The 20,419-nt window shown below is 38.0% G+C and overlaps 1 protein-coding gene across 1 annotated transcript in view; it reads right to left on the reverse strand.

Annotated features, from left to right (window-relative positions):
- Window positions 1-6,319, reverse strand: part of cntnap5a (contactin associated protein family member 5a) — a 137,048-nt gene extending 130,729 nt beyond the window's left edge. Inside the window, exon 1 of the mRNA XM_059342270.1 lies at window positions 6,095-6,319. Within this exon, the coding sequence (XP_059198253.1) occupies window positions 6,095-6,167 (73 nt within the window). The 5' untranslated portion in view covers window positions 6,168-6,319. The remainder of the gene's footprint in view (window positions 1-6,094) is intronic.
- Between the last annotated feature and the right edge of the window lie 14,100 nt (window positions 6,320-20,419).

A 20,419-nucleotide genomic window follows, 5' to 3' on the forward strand; every position in this document is an offset into this window, starting at 1 on the left:
ATAAATAGTTGTTTACTGCTACATTAATGTACTGAAAATTGTGTACTGTCCCTTAAGAAGCAGCAGCCTGATGTTCAGCAGCTAGCTTCACCCCCAGTGGCTTATAAAACCAAACCCGTCCTGAAAAAAGCACCCTGTGTCGTTTATCACACTTTGAGGGTGTCATTTTCTTTTGCCTTGTCATCACCGTTCATATATATACACACAGCGGGTTTGTGATTGAATTATGTAGGGGCCTACTAGAGCACCAAATATATTTTCAAGAGTTCTTTAAGGATCTAGCCTCTTCACCATGCTCTCAGAGTGCAGAAGATTGATGCAATTTACTTTGAAATGTACTACATTTTCTTGCAAGGACGCATGACCCTGGAACCCAGAAGGTAAAAATTCCCATAGGCTATCATTTCCTATTGCAATATATATAACAGAAAACATTTTTTACAGTGATAGTTTTCTCTAATTTTGTGCAGGCGGTTTTCCTTTGGGGAAGGCAGCCTGCACCCCCAACGCCAAGCTGAATGCACCACGGTCAAACGAACACCAACTCCTGACTACACAGCAAAGAATTTCACCTAAAAAGGTCTGAGTCACTGAGCTTTTTTGAGTTAGGTAATTGTAATGTAATTACTGAAAAAAGGTGATCAGATTTACAAAAAAAAACTTTTGATGTTTTGAAAAAACTTTTGATGTTTTGAAAAAACAGTATAAAGTCTGTCAGCAAAAAGGTGAAAAGCACTTATTGACAAATAACAGCAAACAACTGTTGTTTTACAGATAATTGCTTTTAAAATGAGGATAACAAACAGAAAATACCCGTTAAAAAAAAAAAAAAAAAAAATTATATATATATATATATCTGAGGAATAACTGTTTTTATTTCTTACATTAATATGACGGTAAGTGTTCAATATTTTTAATATTTCCTTTGATATTTAATTTTTCCATTTTAATTTTTTGGACTTTTACATTCAATTTAAAATTATTTTGTAAGAAAACTGAGAGTTGCCTTAATTTTACATTTTAGGCAATATGATGTGTATTTTATTTATTTATTTATTTTTTTTACATAGGATTCCCTGTAATTAATTAAGCAAATGAATCATATATTTTTTTAATCTATACCATCCCATTATATTAATTTACAGAGTTCAATGTCTGTTTTATGCTTAATATTTGTCATAAAAGTAATTTACTTGGCATTTGCACTAAATATAGAGAAAAAAAAGAAAAGAAAAACTGTAAAATGATACAGTAAATTTATGGAACATTTTTTTTACAGTGTAGTAATGCTTGACTTTGCTGTTGGAATATTCTGGACGTTATTTATAAGACAATAGTAAAAAGTGTGCTAGAGGGCATCTCAGTGGTAAATATAAAACACCTCTAACTAAAACTGTCACCACTTGCAGTAAAGTAATTAAAAAACAAGCGAGTTGTGCACAAAACTGAGGCTCAATGTATTTGACAAGAAAGCACTCAGCCCTCACTTTTCTCTCTTTTACTCTTACTGATACAATTCCTGGGAAGCTCCTTGTAGTTTGCAGATGTCAATACGAATTTCCACCAGTGGACAATAAAGTTGTATTGAACTGTGTTAATAAAATACACAGAACAAAACAGGGGGGAAAATCGTTGATTCAATACATCTGTGAATAGCTCCTCTGTCGCCAGTCATTTGACTATTACTCTAAAGGTCACATCGATACAGTATCAATTAGTTGGAAATGGCAGATCGAGCGATGACGTGTCCCTGTCTTTGTAAAAAAGTGCATGAGGACTTGTGGCAGGAAGTGACAAAGGCCACACAAACCAGCGGTGACACGTCTCTGCTCCCCTGCTTTTGTTTCTCACTAGTAAATATGAGAGGGCTCTTTGACCTCCAGGAGCATCTCACCGTTTCATCTCAGCACAGCATGTCAGACCTGATCACCGCACACATTTGAGAACCACAGGACTGCCATAAATGAGTAATGCAGCTGTCAGTTTTGCTCAGTTCCTCACCTTAACATAAACGGCTTAAACCCCAACACACGCCCGGTGTCACTCTCGCCCTCAGAGAGCAAAGATAAACCCAGAGATCAAATGATGTCATGCGACTGGTGGATTCATTTACTGCTGGGAATCACTCGTTAGATTTCTAACATGACAAGAAAGGGCAGGAGAGGTCCAAAGTGCTGCGAGAGAGCCATTATTTTTCTTTACATTTCACAACACAAGCTATTCTGCAGATTGAGCTCTATAACGATGAAACAGTTATTCTGGAGATAGAAGCATTGCTAAAAATGTAAACTTTGTTCAAAGTGTGCTGCTGAAGAGAGACAGATAGGTCATGCAATCATTAAAATGAAAATGTTTATGCATTTGGGAACATGCAGGAATGTGCTCGCCAAGAAGCATTGAAAATTTGAACGCAAGATTATAATTTTAAATTAGGTTATATATCTTGTATGCACAGTTGACATTTTGCCCCAATAGAGCAGCTATAAGACTCATAGAAAGTCCCACGTGGACAGGTTCAGTGTCCGGGGAGCATGAATGACCTTACATTTAAATTAGTACACTCTCACAATGCCCCCATTAGATTTATGTAAAAGTGGAGATATTAATATTCACAAGAAACCTCATCTGACCAGTAACGTTTAGAACAAAGACGTGAGTTGGTCACGTTTTCTCCTCATCCAGCCTTTCAAACTTTACTGAAATCACTAACATTTATATATTATAGTGAGTTATAAAGATTCCTACAACTAACTAATTAAAATTGTAAAACAAAAATCTACTAATTGACTTTATAACAGTACATAGCATAGATATATAAGATATATTTAATATTTTGATGACAGTTCCTGTCTTTGAAAACTCAAATATACTTAAAAATAAATGAATAAATTTAACATAAAATGAAGTAGAATTTACTTAATATCTTCATTAATGGTTAGTTAAGTGGTAAGGACATTTTACTTGAAACAAGACAAGATTGTTTTTTCAGTTTACCAATTTGCTTTATTATAAATAGAAGCAAAAAAAAATTTGCTAAAACCAACATTTTCTTCCAGGCAAACCTGAGACTGTCCAGCAACTTAAGACGACCCATATTTACATTTGTAACCAGCAGCGCCCTCTGATGGTCGTAGAAATTATGATGTCACAGACTGAAAGCAAAAACAAGTCTTCCAAACCATAAAACCACAGACAACCATCGAGTGCCCTTACCACTGGCACGAGGTGGACATACCTAAACGTAATAGTCACCGATCTTGGTTTTGTTTGGTTAAGGCAGCAAAAGTACTTCTTTAAAATGAGGGTAAAAATGTCTGTAAAACAGTAAAGTAAAATAAATGCATGTAACTGTTAGAAGTGAGGGAGTTACTTTGGTGACATAAAGCTTGATGCATGGAAGTTATGTTATATTACCTTAAATAACATTGTTTACTTTTTGTTTCACACAAATATCAGTCTGCTGGTGGAGAGTCTTGTGTTTGTTTGATCTTTCCACCACCCCTCCCATCTTCCCTTAGTGGACTTTGTTGTTCTTTGTACACCGCATCCTCACTCCAACCGATTTGATTCTATACTAACATTACTTCCGCCTTGGCATCCTTGAGAATCACTATAGACACTAGAGGTTGCCACTTTCTACAAGAATAACATTCTGTCTGTAAAAGAAGAAGAGGGGAGGGTTGAGTACAAAGAACGAACAGGTCTTCTAAGAGTGCATAGGAGGGCTGGATGGACGGGTTCATGTCACATGCAAAAGTCAATGTTAAGTTACCTAACTAACTAACTAACCCAACTATCCCTTCATTCATTTCACTTATAACTACACACCCAACCATTTTTTTTATTCTATCCTACCCTTAGAGAATTAGTTGGCTAAACCTAACCAAACTGTGACTGTTTCACAACATTACTGACTTACTTACTTAAAATGGCAGCAATTAAGTTAAGGTATGAGGATGTCCTGCAAGCATTAATGGTGCTAATTATGGAAACGCTCCTTTGGGTCATAGCCTATTTGAGGGTAGGAACAAACAACCTATGTGGGCATACATTCGGAGGCAACCCTTGTGAAATCTTAATCAGAAACAGACAGGGTATAAAATGTCACTATATTCCAACCTGGTCTGGTAATAAAACTTAATGTGGCACCCACTGACAGAATGAGCTCATATATTTTTAAAGTTGGAGGTTTCATTTAGCTGCTAGTCTCGACACAGTTTCTGCTTGTTCTTCACCTTCGACTCTTTCTTTCTTCTATAACAACCATAAGACCAAAGACTGACAACACTGCTGCCACATGATACTTCTTACCAAACATATTCTCCATTAGAAAGAGCAACATTATGATACCGTGGTGTAAAAATGGTAAGTTTGTATACATAGTCCCAGTGTTTTGAGTTTCCCTTTTGTGAATGACATATAGACTACTGCCTCCTGCTGGTGTGGAGAGGTATTTCCTCGAGCACAGGTGCAGACTGTGCATGCTAACTGGTCGTGGCTAAAGTCTTGGCAGTGAGGTCAGGTGACTCTTTTTTGGCCCAGAGGCAGGCAAAGTGATGCAACAATTAAGTCGTTTTTCATCTCAACTCGATCTTTGAGGTCGTTTTAGCGTTTCTGAGCAATCATATGTATTATGTCTGTTCTTATGTTGGCTCTTTTGCATTTAAATTGCTTCTTTTTATCCACAATTTCCCTTTATATGCTTCTCAACAATGACATCTTGCCACATGATGCAAATAAAGCTAATTGAAATGGAAGCACTAGTACACTGCAGGTTATAGATGCTGCCCATGTGACTGTAAATCCTCTTGCAGGAGGTGGGGGCAGTTGTTTTATGATCATCTCACATTTACTGTAAAATCAACAATAAAAGACCACTTGAGCTGCCAGTTTACTGGATCCACCTGGCTACTGTAAAACTGATGCAGTCTAACAAAACACTCCCACCCCACTATATCACTGAGGGCAGGTTTAATATTAGAAACAACTCAAGTTGGTGTGCCTCCAATATGTGTGTGTGTGTGTGTGTGTGTGTGTGTGTGTGTGTGTTGGGAAATACACACCATTAGTATCAACAGTGACTTGTGCCTGTGTGGATTTGTCTTTAGCTTGGATGTTAGCTCTGCTCATTGTTCCTGTTGCTAAGAATTTCTGCATCACTGGTTAAAGATGAAAAATAAAATATTTATTAAGATATATTATGGTAATAAGTATTATTTAGAAAAATACAAACTAATCTGCAATAACACCAAAAAATAAAATGAATGATTGACCATGTGGGCTATAAAAAATGATGTTTGTTCGACCAACAACATTAGTTAAATTTATTAAATCTAGTGATTTTACAAGGGACACAAGGGAAAACAGACGCATTTAGCCTGAAAATTGTTATTTTTGTCATCTATGCTTGAAAACATCCCTTTAGTCAGTGATATACGACGTATACTCCGCACATACTCGAGCCCACACCACTCAAGCAATTAAAATCCAAGGCTATAACTGTACAGCTTCAGATTGAACATGAAAACCTCCCTCGGGGAAGAAGAAGCGGCAGTCTGTACGACTGCATGATATTTACATGGACTCGACCAGTACCAGCAGCTGTCTGTGCAGTCCAGCTGTGGCCACTCAGCAGTTTTTGCTCTCCAACACACACCAGCAAAAACATGTCTGACTGACTCTTTAAAAAAAACCCGTTGTGAGCCAAATAACCTGAGGTATAGCAAGTAACCCCGGGCTGCAGACTGAGCTCGGTCCCTGCAGACTGCGTGATATTTGTGAATGAAAAGAAATGTTTGTTTGACCTTCATCGTGCATCAGCAGCTCAACGGGAAATATACGGACGAGAATCAACAACTTGTTATCGACACAACGCTGGCACAAAGGGTCTTAAAGTATTCGTCCAAGTGCACTTGACATGACCAACAACAGCACAGCTGCATCTGTCACAGTCACGATGCCCCCCTGCAACAATAGGAGGACAAAAGGTAGCAGCGAGGCGGTAAAACTTCAGCCTCTGTGTGGTTTCATGCATCAGCCTGCAGCCCGGAGGAGAGCAGAGCAGCTTACAGGTGAGCTTAGGTGAAATACTCACAGTGAGTGGCGGCGGAGGCTCCGCTCAAGACGCTCAGAGAGTAAAGAGTAACCATATGCAGCAGAAAAACCATCTTCCCAGCCGTGGTGCGGTTATTATCCGTGTGTCCGCAGAGAGAAAACAAGAGGAGAGAGGTTTCCTCCTCGCTCCTCCAGCACGGAGGGATAGAAGGAGTCTGGTGTGGAAGAGCAACCCGCTCCGACGACGACACTCCCTCACTGTGAGGCACAGCCCGCCTCCCTCTCTCTCCTTCTCCCTCTCTCCCTCTGTCCGCCTCTCTCTCTCTCTCTCTCTCTCTCTCTCTCTCTCTCTCTTTGTTTCAGTCTATATTGGCAGAAAAAGAGCAGTGTGATGCCCAGGCATTGCTATAAAAATGCACCAGAGAAAAACTGTGCATGCAGCTGCAGCAATTCCTACTGTATATGCTTCAATGATTCCAACTAACTTTACTGTACATTACAATAGCCTGGAGTGTTCCGGCAGGTTTAATTAATCCTCACTATAACTAGCCTATTGGTTGCTTCTGTAAGGAGCCAATCACTGTGAAGTATTTCCTTGTCATTTTTTGTGGAAAAAGCAGAAAATCCGCAGGTCCTTTCTGTCTCAAATTCAATTTTGTTTTACTGGCATGAGCATAATTAAGTATAGCAGTGACAAACAATGTGGCACAAGGTCTGTAATATGTGTATAAACAAGAATATGACTCTACAGCAATAACAGGTTTTATGGGGGACAGGGGAGGGGGCATGCTCACCAAGGGGGCCCCCAAGGAGCCCATAAAATCATACTTTTTCTTTTCTTTTTTACCATAGATTTAATGCTATTTTTTATGATTTAAAACTCCCATTCCTGGATTCTGTAAGGCAGAAAATGTAAAAAGTTAGATTTAATGTCATGCAGTGTGCTGTGCATCTGCTGGCCATGCAGTGGTCCTGCAGTCGTTGTCAGTCTGGCACCCCTCTGAAGGCCCCCTTGACCTTCTTCGTTCTGCTCTTTTGGTGGACTTTTATATTCGTTTTCTAAACAGAGTGTGAATGGATTTTGCAAAAATGCTTAATTGTATAATTAAATAACTTTAGATGTAAACGAGTCAGCTAAGTACGCTTCAGGATTCATGTAGGGGAGATCTGTTTCCCGCTGTTGAGGCAGTATTTCTGTTTTGCAGCTCCTATAATGTGTCTACTGGATACTATTTCGTGGCAATCATGTCAACAGTGTTTGAGATGTATCAATGTTGAGGAAAACCCTCGACTGACCCCTTAAGCCCTGCCTGCAGCGCGGGTAAAGATCAAAACGAGGCAACAAATGCAGTAGTTGGCAATATTACTGCACTAAAGAACTGCACTAAAAAGTAATTGGTGCCACAAATTATTAAAATAGAATCAAATATATATAAGGCAGAGTTTAACAATTAAATGTAATGGTAATAGTGAGAGCCATAGATGAACTGGGATAATAAAAATCGAAGGAGGAAGCAGATTTCTAAGGAGCTCATTATAGCTTTATGTGTTGTTCTGCTGGTTCTCCCTCTGGCTGTTTGACTGCAATATGGTCAGTTCTTTCCCCCGAGTAAATACTGGATTTCCTTTTGGTCTGAGAGCGTATCATATTCTTGGTATTTGAGTATTACTTTGCTGAAGAATCTGATTCTTATCAGCTCGTACAGGCTGCAGTGGAACAGGAAGTGTTGCTCTGTCTCTGCATCTCAGTTGTTGGCAGAAATGACTCAGTTCTCCAGGATGCCAGGTTTTTTTCCCCTTCTCTAACAGCCAATTCATGGTCATTTGTGCGGTCGCTCCGTCTATTTTGATTAATTATTTCTCAGCTTCTAATCGCTCGTGCTGCACAGATGATCCACCACTCTGCAGTGTCTGTTTGGTGCTAAAGGATATTAAAGTTTAACTTTGCTGTGGATGTCCGTTGGCTGCTGCACTTTTCTTTATCTGCAGGGATCTTCTCTCCATCTTCTTTTGGCAACGCAGAGCTTTGTGATGGTACAACATCCGCTGTTGTGTTTCGCTGCCCAACACTTGGCAACCATATAATAACATTTTGGTTTGTTTATGGATTTAATTATTTTGAGCTTGGATTAGTTTGGGAAACTTTTTCTTCCAAGGGAGAAAACTCCTTTTGTTATTACACAAATAGCAGAAAACTGAAGTTTTAAACATGTGACTGTAAAACAGATGTACTTGGCGGTGTTTCGGAGAGGACAGTGGTTCAGAATAAAATAGTGTGACCATGTAACATAACCAACAGTTAACCCTTTGGAGATTTGAGCCATTGTCTGTTTTTGTTGTTATTCATTCTGCCTGTATATACCACTTTAAAAAAATGTTTACCAAGACATATTTGGTATCATTCTTTTCAGCACAACCTCACCTATATGACCTGATCATTTTTTTATGACTTACTCGATCAGCATTTTGAACACAAAAAAACATAAAATCGGATTTTGAAAATTGTGGGGTTTTTTTAATTTACAAAACATAATTATGCTCAGTGAGAATTTTAAATGTTGGTTACAAATATAACATATAAGAATTAAAATGAGGAAAACATCTAGTTATATTTTTTTATACTAAATATATGTAACCATATCTCAGGCCTATCATTATCACACAAAAACTGGCATAGAGGTTGTAGTCAGAACTCTAGGGAAGCTGACGCCAAGCCTTAGCACCACTTCATTTTTATGCAGTGACATCATGAAGAAGTCATGTGATTGATCACGGCGACTACAGAGGGCTAAGTTGAAAGACCTCTCATTAAGAATAAATAGGAAAAAAAAAAAAGAATAAATAGGAAATGGTGGGCAGATGCACTTAACAGGGCGAACACCTCTACATCTCGTGCCAGACTTCTTATTCAGTTTAAAATTGTCTATAAGATACACCTTAGTAAAAGCAGGCTAGCTAAAATATTTCCAGAACTCGTCTCCAGGTGCAACTGTTTGACTTGCCACACATGTGTTGGCTTGTCCAAGACTTAATGATTTTTGTTTTTCTTTGCCTTTAATATTCTAACAATCTCGCAATCAAGGTACAGCCACGCCCTCTTCTGGCAATGTTTGGAACACCAGCCAAACCTACCGTAAGTTATTTGCTTTTAGCGCTCTTTGGAAATCTACTTCCTGTCTCGGTCTGCCTGGCTAAAGTAATTGATGTTTCTCTCTAGCCTTGAAAAAAAAATGCACTCAGAGGATGCAATGAGAACTTGTATTCCATATTTTACTAATCTGTGTGTGTTGCTGGCTGAATGAGACTCAACCGTCTGGTCTAGGATATTTACTGTTCCCTTGTCTCGGTTTAATTGACACTGTACCATGGTACTACTGTGAGATTGCTGCATTACAGTTTATTCTTAATTGAACGATATGGCTTTTTGTGTGGGTGGGGGAGAATTGGTTTGTTTGGATTTTGCATACATCTTGCTGTTTACTGGTTTTTGTGTTCTTTATTCCTCCTTTTATTGTGATTTGTTATTTTTAACTATGGAAAATGGAGACACTGCACTATTGAACCATTTGTACCATAGTATATATTTCCACAAAAAATGTTCATTAAAAAAAACCCTCTATGTTCAATTTTGGAAATTATGCAATTATGTTAATAAGTAACTATATTCACAGAAAAAACATGTTATTGAAGAAAATCTACAGAAAGAATACATGTGATATGATGAAATATAGTTTTCAAGTGGTTCTTCGGTGAGGACGGCCGTAGAAAGAGAGGGGGAAAAAACAACAAAAACAAGGAGAGGAGGCAGATTTTTGAAGAAGCTCAGCACAGTTTCATGTGTTGTTCTCCTGGTTTTCCCTCAGGCTCTGACACATATCGCTGCCTCCCTGGCAGTGTCAGTCTATTCCCCAAGTAAATGTTGAATTTTGTATTTTGGTCCAAGAGTGTGTCGAATTTGTGGCATTTCCTGGAAAACAACTACATCACTATACTATAGGTGACAGTAATGAATTACTGCAAACACAAGACATATCAGATAAGATATAAGATTAGATATACAGCTGTTTAGAAATTGGAATATAAAGAAAAACACATTTCAGCAGCAGAGTTGCACACAGCCTTCTCCTGTCACACACTGGAAATGTATGTTCTCACTCTGACACATTAACTTTGGAGTTCCATTCAAGACTAAAACTAAAAATGACGGTGCATTTGTTCCATTTAAGAAATACTTAATTTTAATGGTCAATTTTCTATAATTTCTTGGAAAATGAACTAATATGAAATTGTGAATTCATAGAGAGTTTCTGGAAAAGACAATGTAATTTGGTGCAAAAATGGGAAAATTAAGACAATGTCCAATTGGTGCACTTCCAAGGCTTTAGTTCCAGTTCACTCCAGTGAAACTAAGAGTCATTATTCAACTGAATATGGAAAAAATGTGATGGAAGTGTACAAATTCAACATACTGTATGAGGAGAACAATGTTTCTGAAACTCAACAACAAAGCCCCAAGTAGTTATTAGTTTAAAACAGGAGTTTACTTGTAAAAGAGTATTTTATACATTGTCGTAATTTCATGACAATATACTTTTACTTGAACTTGTTCACTTTACTCATTATCCGTGCCATTTTTTATTAGCTCTAAAAGCTGTTACACCAAGACTGAAATATTATCACCTGATAAAATGAATATGGCTAGTCTGTGTAAGTCCAACAATCACTTTACTTTTAACTCTGTTTTGGTCTCCACCAACGTCAGTAGGTGCTTACTTTTTGTGCAAGGAAGGTGGCAATCAGCGGGATTTTGGATCTTTTTGGCTCAAAATTTTGCTGATAAGGAGTGATAAACTGAACCTAAACTATAATTTTTTGATATGAAGATGTGAATTCATAGAAGGACTCTAGAGAACAATGGAAAATGTCCTTTGATGCAAAAATGGTAAAGATTAAGACAATGTCAAATTGGTGCACTTCCAAGACTTTACAGTGTTCAAATTCAACATTCTGTATGTGGAGAACAATGTTTCAGACCCATTCCAACAAAGTATTACCCCCAAGTACCATATCATAAGTATAAGTTTAACTTGTAAAACAGTGTTTCATATATTGTCATAGCTTAACGTTTAATTGAACTTCTTCACTTTATTAAATCTGTGCCACTTTGAAACTGACATATTTTCACCTGATAAAGTTGATACGGCTGGTATGTATGTGGCATGTGGCCACATGGTAAGTCAGTCCAATAATTACTTCCCTTTTAATTCGGTTTTGGTCTCCACCAACTACTGAGGGAAACACCTGGCACTTTAGCAGCTAAAGTCTCCATTGTGTTCTGTAGCTAGGTGCCAACTTTTTGTAAGGCAGCTTACAGTCAGTGTTTGAAGCTTTTTTCCTGAAAACGGGTGCTGTGGCTACAAATGGCTGATGAGAGTTATAAATGGAACACAAACTGCCAATGTTGGATCTTAAAAGTAATACAATAACTTAAAAGTTGCTAAAAAAGGATTGAGTAAGGTGATAATTCTTGGTGGATTTGCACTACAAATGAACCTTTTCACATAGTTATTTGCTCAAATGTTAATAAGGGGAAAAACATTAAAGTAGCTGTAAATAAAGGATGTGAAAACATCTTCCACCCCTCATACAGCATGCTGCTGCACCCTTTCTTTCTCCCTCTTTGTTGAATTTAGATTTATTTTCTTGCATTATCTCTGTACCTCCAGGCAAAGTCGGGGCAGTGGTGCCGTCATCTAACGAGTGAGGAAACTCCAGAATGTTCCCCTGCATTTATGCATCTTGTTATGAACATGCAACACTCTGCTTCCTAGGAATACATTTTTGATTTATTGTGTAATATGTTATATGAATGCCTGTCTCTTTATTTACCATGCTGTACTGATAACAAATTCCAACTGACTACAACTGAACCAATTTATAACTGTACTGTCATTAAACACATAAATACTGGTGTTAACGTTGACATTTCTTACCAAATGTATAAAAAATGAGCATTTTATGGTATGAAAATGGCTCAAAATGCCCTCTACATCAAAGCCACCCCCTCCTCAGCCCCTCCCTGTATCCCTCTGAGCCCACCTTTAGTATTTTTCAACATTTTGCAGTAGGTGCAATTAGGCTTAGACTTTGGGGTGCAGTTACATTATAAAGTTAGGTGAAACTTACATTAGTAACTCTGCTGCTGATTTCAGGAGGTGACCGCTGGGAGTTCTGCAATGAGATGATTTAACGTGACACTAAGGAACCTTTGCAAGAAGAAACAATAAGCTGAACTCATAAGCAATGAAATACACCCTTGCTAAAAACTCTGATGGGTTTTACTGCTTCAGCTAGCTGGTACGATGAGACCAGCAGCTTGTGGTGGCTTATGTTAGCAAAGTTTATATAGATATTATTATTAATCTTTTACAGATACATTTTCTTGTTATTGTGAATTGTTAGATAAACTGATTTCATTAGAAGTTTCATTGTTGGATGCTGTGTGAAATAGTTTTATATATATATATATATATATATATATATATATATATATATACATATATATATATATATATATATATATATATATATACATTCATGGGTAGGCAATGATATGTAATTTCATATCTCAATAACAATATATATCATGATAAAGCATATTTTCTGGTAATTCGACAATAGTCATATTGCCCCCAGCCCTAGTGCTTGTTAGGATCAAATTGGAAAAATGTAATTTTGTATTATGATATCTCAATATTTGTTTTTATCACAGTATGATGCCAATGAAAGACAATGAATTATTGTATTAAATTACTGCCCAGCCGTATGTTACATGTGACAAAAATAAAAGTAATCCCTCAGGTTTCTGACCTTCCTGAACACTACTTTTCCAACAGTATTTTTCTCAGATTTTTTCCCCAACATTTCAGCGGGAGCTGACATAAGCTCGTGACACACTCCTACATATAGTCATCAGCTCCAAGTGCATTAGTGCAATGACTGATCTAAATACACTTCTATGTGAAGCTACATGCTACCTGTAAAAAAAACCTGTAATCTTGGGTGCCCATGTTGTTCATTTCTTTGAATCACAATTCTGCTGGAACATGTTTGATTGTATAGTCTTTAGCTTTTAAGCTTCTATTTGTGATTGTATTTTTTTAAATGGCATAAAGTGCTGCGAAACTCCAACTGTAATGGTGTACAGTTCAGAGACAATGAGACCAATCAGAGCACACTGGGCTTTTTGGACACGGGGGGTTAAAGACACAGCACAACAACAAACCTCTCAGACAGAAGGTGAATAGAGGTGCAGCAGCCACTGGCAGCAGGAGAAAAGTGTTTTTTGAACATTAGAGCATGAAAATATGTTCTAGTAGAAGCCAGAAATATAAGTATGAAGCTGAAAATGAGCACAGTAGATCCCCTTTATAGTGACATATTTATGGACAGAATTTAAGTTACGTAACAGACATATTTTTTTAACCCAAACTTTAATCTTTTCCTAAACCTAACCAAGTGGATTTGTAGCCTAAATCTAACCAAACCACATGCGATGTTTAGGAATAAGGACTTTGACCTTATTCTTGTGCCACCAGCAAGAGTGCTAATGTAGAAAACTCTCCTGTAGGTCATGTTAGAGGGTATAACCACAACACTCGTGGTCATAGGGGTTGAAGGACTTGTGGTATGAACGTGTCCTTGTAGCTGCGGCAGTTACCTCCCTTGCCTCACATTAAAGTCTGCCCTTGAACTCAGGAAGACATTTTCATCCCAACTGCAGAGTGTAATTGCAACTTCCGCTTGTTTTCTGGTTAGTTGGAAACTGATTGTGAAGGAGAATGCGCTCCCCCCTCAAGGACACTATCAACAGAAGTGCTCGGGTCTAAATATGAGAGTTCTTTGCATGCGAAAACTCCTGCTCATCCATCATGGGTAAGAGTGAAACTCTCGGCAGTGTCTCTGTTTCCCAAATTAAATTCTCCACAGTGGCTGCATCAGAGGACGATTCACTCAGTAGCTCTGTGCCAGATAGAGGATCCTGACAAAGCTGCAATCAGATAGGTGTCACAGATTCAGGTGATCTGTGAGCCCCAAAAAGGGAAGTGTACACTTTGCTCCCCTGGATAGCCTTAGCAACACCATTTCACAGCTGCCAAGTGGACAAAAGCTCTGCAATTCCAGCACCAGTCAGGGAATTAGACTCAGCTTGACTGGTCCTAATGTTTTCCTGTATCTTTATGTGGGCTTCTGCGTCCATATAATGCAAACATAGTTCTCATATTCAAATTGCCTACAGCTGTAGTCACTGAAACAAATGTTCCTAAATTTTCCCCTCCTCTGTATTGAGCTCCAGAGAGTCATGAAAGGATCAAAGGAGCATGTCGCCGCAAGGAGCTGAACACGGACAATGCGAATGGAAATGGCCAACTGTCATTGTCAGCCACTTCATTTTAATTGCATGGATTATGGAGCTCGTTTCCAAAGCTAATGTTTCTTGTTTCATTGCCTTTCACGTTCCTCCATGCTTTATTGCTCTCTCAAAGCTTTTCTTTCCACTGAAAAGCCAATTATGTCCCTCCAAGCTTTCATTTGAATCGCATGGCTTTTTTCGGTCACCCCGAGAAAAATGCCCCACATGGGAAATGTGGAAGAGGTCATTATTGCTGACTAGAATCCACTGACTAGAGGGGAGCAGAACAATCTCTCTTCTGCACAAAAACCTGGATGATATTCAAGCTACTGTTTTGTCACATTGATCACATGGCTTCCCGGCATCTCCATTGACAGAAGTGTCCTCATTCTCTATTGTAACTTGACAAAACTCCTTGATTTTATTCTCTGGTGGAGACAATATCAACTGTCAAACCAGAGACCAGACAATAGCCTCTGGAAGTGTTTGAAAGGTAAATCAAGTCGATACTCGCTCCACAGTCACAGAAGCAACTTAAGAGAAAACCGACTAATCAAAAAAATCACACAGAGACAAAAGATGAGAACATATCTCTAAGATTAACTGGGTGGGTTAAGCTGAAAATAAATCCACCTTACAGCATGAGAGTTATTTCTTAGTTTTTCTTTCATCTGAAATATTTTCCTTTGAATATTGTTAGAAACATGACCAGATGATAACTACTATCTAATAATTCCCAAAGATTCTGTTGATTTCTGTTGCAATATAATATGTTTGTTCATCCCAAACCTTTTAATCAAGTCATGTCTCGTTAGCCCCTCGCAGCACACCGAGGGAGGTTCAGATCTGCAACCGGGGAACGAGTGCATCCCATGCCAACAAAAGCAACGATGTGCATGTTTGAATTTACATTTTGGTAAACAGTAAGGACTGCAGTTATCAGCAAGTGAAGCCAATGCAGAAGTGTCTTAAACCTGCATTCTGTCCAATAGCCAGCAGGGGGCGACTCCACGAAAATAAATCCGTTTCCATGTAAATCAATAGGAAAAATTACCGTACTTTTTACTTCACGTCTTCTTCTATATTTCTTGTTCATATTGATTGTTTCTGTTTGTTGTTATTTTATTGAAGCTTCTTCCTATTTTTGTTAGATATTTTTTGCTGCTGTAACACTGGACATTTCAAGACAATGGGAATATCTTATCTTATTCTTAATAAAGCATTTTGTAAATATAGTCCCATTTAGAGTAAAATAAGCGATAAAGTAGATGGATGATTTAGGGTGGGACTACACATGGTGTGTTTTGGTCTTTGAAATTTGACCCTTTCAAAGCATGTTTTCACTTCAACAAAGTTAACTGGAATAACAGTAGTAGTAGCTTTAAAATGTCTTAACACAAAAGTGTTCGGTTAGCCCAAGGAGTGTAGAAAGAGAAGAAGACACAGGAGCAAATGGCATGATAATCTTTGGATACAACACATGTGCAGTGTAACTGGAGCGATGATGTTGGAGGGTTACAACAGATGGTGTCAAAACAAAGTGATCGATTCCGCCCAAGTGTTCAAGATGTGGGCTCGGGCTGACAGAACCAAGATGTTCAATGATTGTGCGCCAAGTGTTTAGTCTTTCGGCCAGTGCAGGCCAGATGTTACTGCACATTTCCTGTATCCCAAGAATGTGACGCATTTGACCCTGTGTTCTTCCTGCATCGACACTTCACGGGTTGGACTAAAAGACACTCTAAGGCAGGGGTGGGCAATTCATTTTCCCAAGGGGCCATATGAGATACTGCGAAGGTTGCAGAGGGCCAGACCAATACTCTGAATGTAATTCTGCTCAATATTAATTTAATCGCTTTATAAAATACAGTAAATTATGTTGTTTTGAGTTGTTGCTGGTAAGAATACATGTTATAAGACTATGTTACTGTGGAGTAACTCAAATATAGCAGTAAAAAATAGTAACAACTCCAATCATTATCTCACTTTTCCATTTATTTTAAACACAATATACATTCAAACTACAAAAACAATATAAAGCGTGTATATTTTGCAGAAAAACAGAAATTTATTTCTGTTTTTTTTTTCAGTTCTTCTCTTTTTATTATTATTATCTGTCTTGGGCTTGAATGTCTTGTTAAAAACTCTACATTTCGTGTCAACTTTTCTTTCTTTACAGTGAGATGCCATTTTAGCAACAAGGTAACTTTGTGCTTTTACGCAGATACATAAATCGCCTTCAAAATAAAAGCAATGTCGTTGTATGGATTTCTAACTTCTGGGTAACCTCACGCGGCCCGACAGTGCCAGCCAACGGGCCGTCCTAATGCTCAGGTCAGCTCTAAGGAGTCGGCTGTTTTATTTAGAAGAACGATTGCCCCTTTGCCATCCAAACTATCATTAGCTGATAATGCAACATCATTCTGAATCCTGAGCCGTTCTGCACATTTACCGGTTGCTAAACAACAATATGACGACTGTGCAAAATGCCGAATTCAAGACTTCAGAGCAGCATACCAGAAAACCAGTTGGTGACGTCACAATCATTAGGTCCACTATGATTATATACGTTCTGACAAACTTATTTAGTAATATAAAATAAAACATTAAATGTGGGCTCTGTGCACTCATTCAATTTACACTCAAGCTCACATGAGTTTCACCTTTAACACCTGCATTGTCGCTGCAGTCTGCTGTATTCCTCTGTGTCACATTGTGCAGAAAATAATATGCTGCTGTACTTGGCAGAAGAATCATATTTGGCAGGGGAACTGAAGTGACTGGGTGTGTGGGGGGTTTCATAACATTTCATTTCAGGTATTTTATAACCTGCGAATGTGCTGCATCTGTGCGTCTCTCAGTTCATTTCTCATTTCTTAACCTCTGTGACTTCCTCTTGTTGCTAAGCAGAAAGTTAGAGTTGTTGTCTTACTGTCACAGTTTTTTTTTCCATTTTAGGAAATACACATTAACATCACAGACTCCAATCCAATCTAAAGCGTATAATGACTGCACTGCATACACAAAGCAGCAAATTAAATAGATCCAACGAACACCTCACGCTCATTTTGATGGAGCAGATATTCTTCACTTTTGCGATAACAATGTTTTTCACTCCTCGCTCACATGTAAGTACTTCTACAGCTCCCATAGTCACTCAACAATGACTCACCTTGTCCGCAGGAACAGCTTGACAGGTTTTTCAACCTCTTACTCTCCTGCAAGTCCTGCTTTTTGTCCACTTTGTTCCACAATCAGCCTCTTCTTTCTATAAATACTATGCCGTGACGAAGGAGTCACAAGTGGTGAATCTTGCTAATGTGAAAAAAACAACACATAAAACAATATATTTCATTTTCTGGTTCTTTGGCTTGGAATTGTAACAGTTTCAGATGCATGCATCACTTCCATATCTCATAAGCGGCAGTGAACGGCTCTAACAGGCTGTGAGATAAGATCAGTTATTTTGCACAGACTAAGAGCTGAATAAATCCTATCACAGAAGAATAAATACCTGCTGTAAGTTCCTAATTTTGGCCGTGGCAATACAAAACCTTGATGTAAAATATAAATGGAAAAAACTCCAGACAAGGCTTAAGGATCAAATTACTCTGCCATAAAATGATGCAAATTGCTGCGCTGCCATGCTGGTTTACTGTTTGTCATCCAACACTGTTAACAAAAACAACATGGAAAAGATTTTGTTGTCCTTAAAAAATATTTGCAGTGTTCAGTCCCCTCACCAGCTGTTTGTTTGTAAGATGAGTTTTTACAATACTGTACAAAACATTGACTAGTCTCTGTGACGTCACCATCTGGCCATGCTTTAATTATGAATAACTTTAAGCCTTAATATAATTTAAACAGACAAGCTAAATAAAAATTCACCCCCCTGACAGTTATCATACTTGGGAAAATAGCTACAGACACTGTTTTTGTACCAGACTGCAAACATGTTTATCTCTGCTGTAAAGTTGGGCATTTTAAAATTGAGGTCAAGTGGGATTAACTCGTTTCAGCAGCCAGCCTCAAGTGGCCGTTTAAGGAACTGCAGTTTCTCACTCTTTTGCAATTTGCTTTATTTCTTAGGCTTAATTTCTTCTTACTAAATAATTACTAACGAAAGTTATGGAAAAGTAATGAACATCTTTAACTTAAGTTAAAGTAGCAATGTCATTGTGCAGTCTTGTAGAAATAGTGCTACAAGTAAAGTTCTGTATTAAAAATTGTACTTTTAAAGGTGCAGGATGTGATTGTTGGGTCTGATTCCAACTATCTTTATCCAGAATCACATACTGCACCTTTAGCTAAAGTATTAGCATCTAAATAAATGTATAGTATTAACCTTAAAAGGGATTAAAATTGTTGGTGCTTTAAATGTGTTCATCACTTTATTGTAAAAGTGGATCTCAATCTAATTACTATGCTGGATAGCTTAGTTTACAATAATGCATGATAAAAAAAAAATAGCTGATTTACATTTTGTATTGCTTGTACTGAATCTGCAAAGTAACTTTAGCTGTCTAATGGAATAAAATGTACAACATTTGCCTCGTACGCCTGGTGGAGTAAAAGTGGCATAAAATGTAAATAATAAAAACAAGTACAAGTACTCAAAAATGTACTAAAGAACATTACTTGGAACAACAAAGTGATGCCGACATTTACAAAGGATCATCAGTTGGGTTTCAGCACAGCTCGGTCTATAAATCTGATTTTGGGAGTTCTGTTACAGCTTGTGATGTCTCAGTCGGTTGCTTTTGATTGTTCGGTGAACAGATGTTTGCTAACAAGGCATTTGCACATGACTAAGGGCTTCATCGGCTTTGACATTCTGGAAGTTCTGACAAGTTCACAAACTCAGTAATGGATTGATGAATAGCTGGTGCATTCCAGTCCTCAGTGATAAAACACACTCTTACAGATCATTTCAGACACCGTCACAGAACGGAAGTAATTCACAAGACACAAAAATCATCAAGCAGCAAAACTCAATGCTAGAGAGTTTAAACTCATCATATCATGATCATGAGAAGAAAAACAACATGACAGCATCAGCCACAAAACAGCATATGCTTATGTTCAAGTGATGAGGCAGCTGCAGTAATAACCACTCTTATTGAAAGGGAGCAAAGGAAGATGTTGTGTGGCAGAACATGGGACTTTTCCCATTTCCTGACACAGTCCTAACAGTCAATGTTGTGTGTGATGTCTCTTGACACCCATAGGTTGTTTTTCTAGTAACCACAATGACAAAGGTCCCTTAACCTTAAAGAAGTTGTAATAACCAAAAGCAGTCCACTTATTTTATATTGAGACTGGTCTCCCCTCAAAAACATCAATATGGGGTATATACAGGCAGCAAAATACGACTCACATTTATCTTTTAGACTGTCGTCCGCTGACATCTTGCTGACATAGTAGTTATGATTGACGATGATGCAGAGTTTAAATGCCGGATATCACACTTGGGATGGGAGAGAGGAACCAATGCTGAACTTTCACTCAGGAGAACAGGGTTCTCGTCCCAACAAAACAAACAAAACACAGGGAGAAAACGCAAACTCCACACAGAAAAGCTGCAGGCTGGAGTCAAACCGGCGACCCATTTGCTGTGAGGCAAGAGTGCTAACCACGACACCACCGTGTAGCCCACATAAATTTATTTACTTTTTAAAATGTCTTTTGTTTTGTCAGTGGTTTTGTAGCCTAAATTCACAGAAACTGCAGCCTTTTTTACAACCGAGAACCGCATGTATAATGATGTGTGTGCTATTTTTGGAACTCTCCGCTCTGCACCATTTGTGCCGTTACGGATGGTATTGACAAACGATCTATTCTGTCATTTAGGTTTGAGATCTTGTTGGTTCTATTTATCCAATGCAGGACTTAACTAAAAATAATGTCTAGACAAAAAATAAAAAATAAATATTTTCCAGTCCTCTCTTATGA

The sequence above is a fragment of the Centropristis striata genome, chromosome 10 (genome assembly GCF_030273125.1).
Source record: "Centropristis striata isolate RG_2023a ecotype Rhode Island chromosome 10, C.striata_1.0, whole genome shotgun sequence".
NCBI lineage: Eukaryota > Metazoa > Chordata > Actinopteri > Perciformes > Serranidae > Centropristis > Centropristis striata.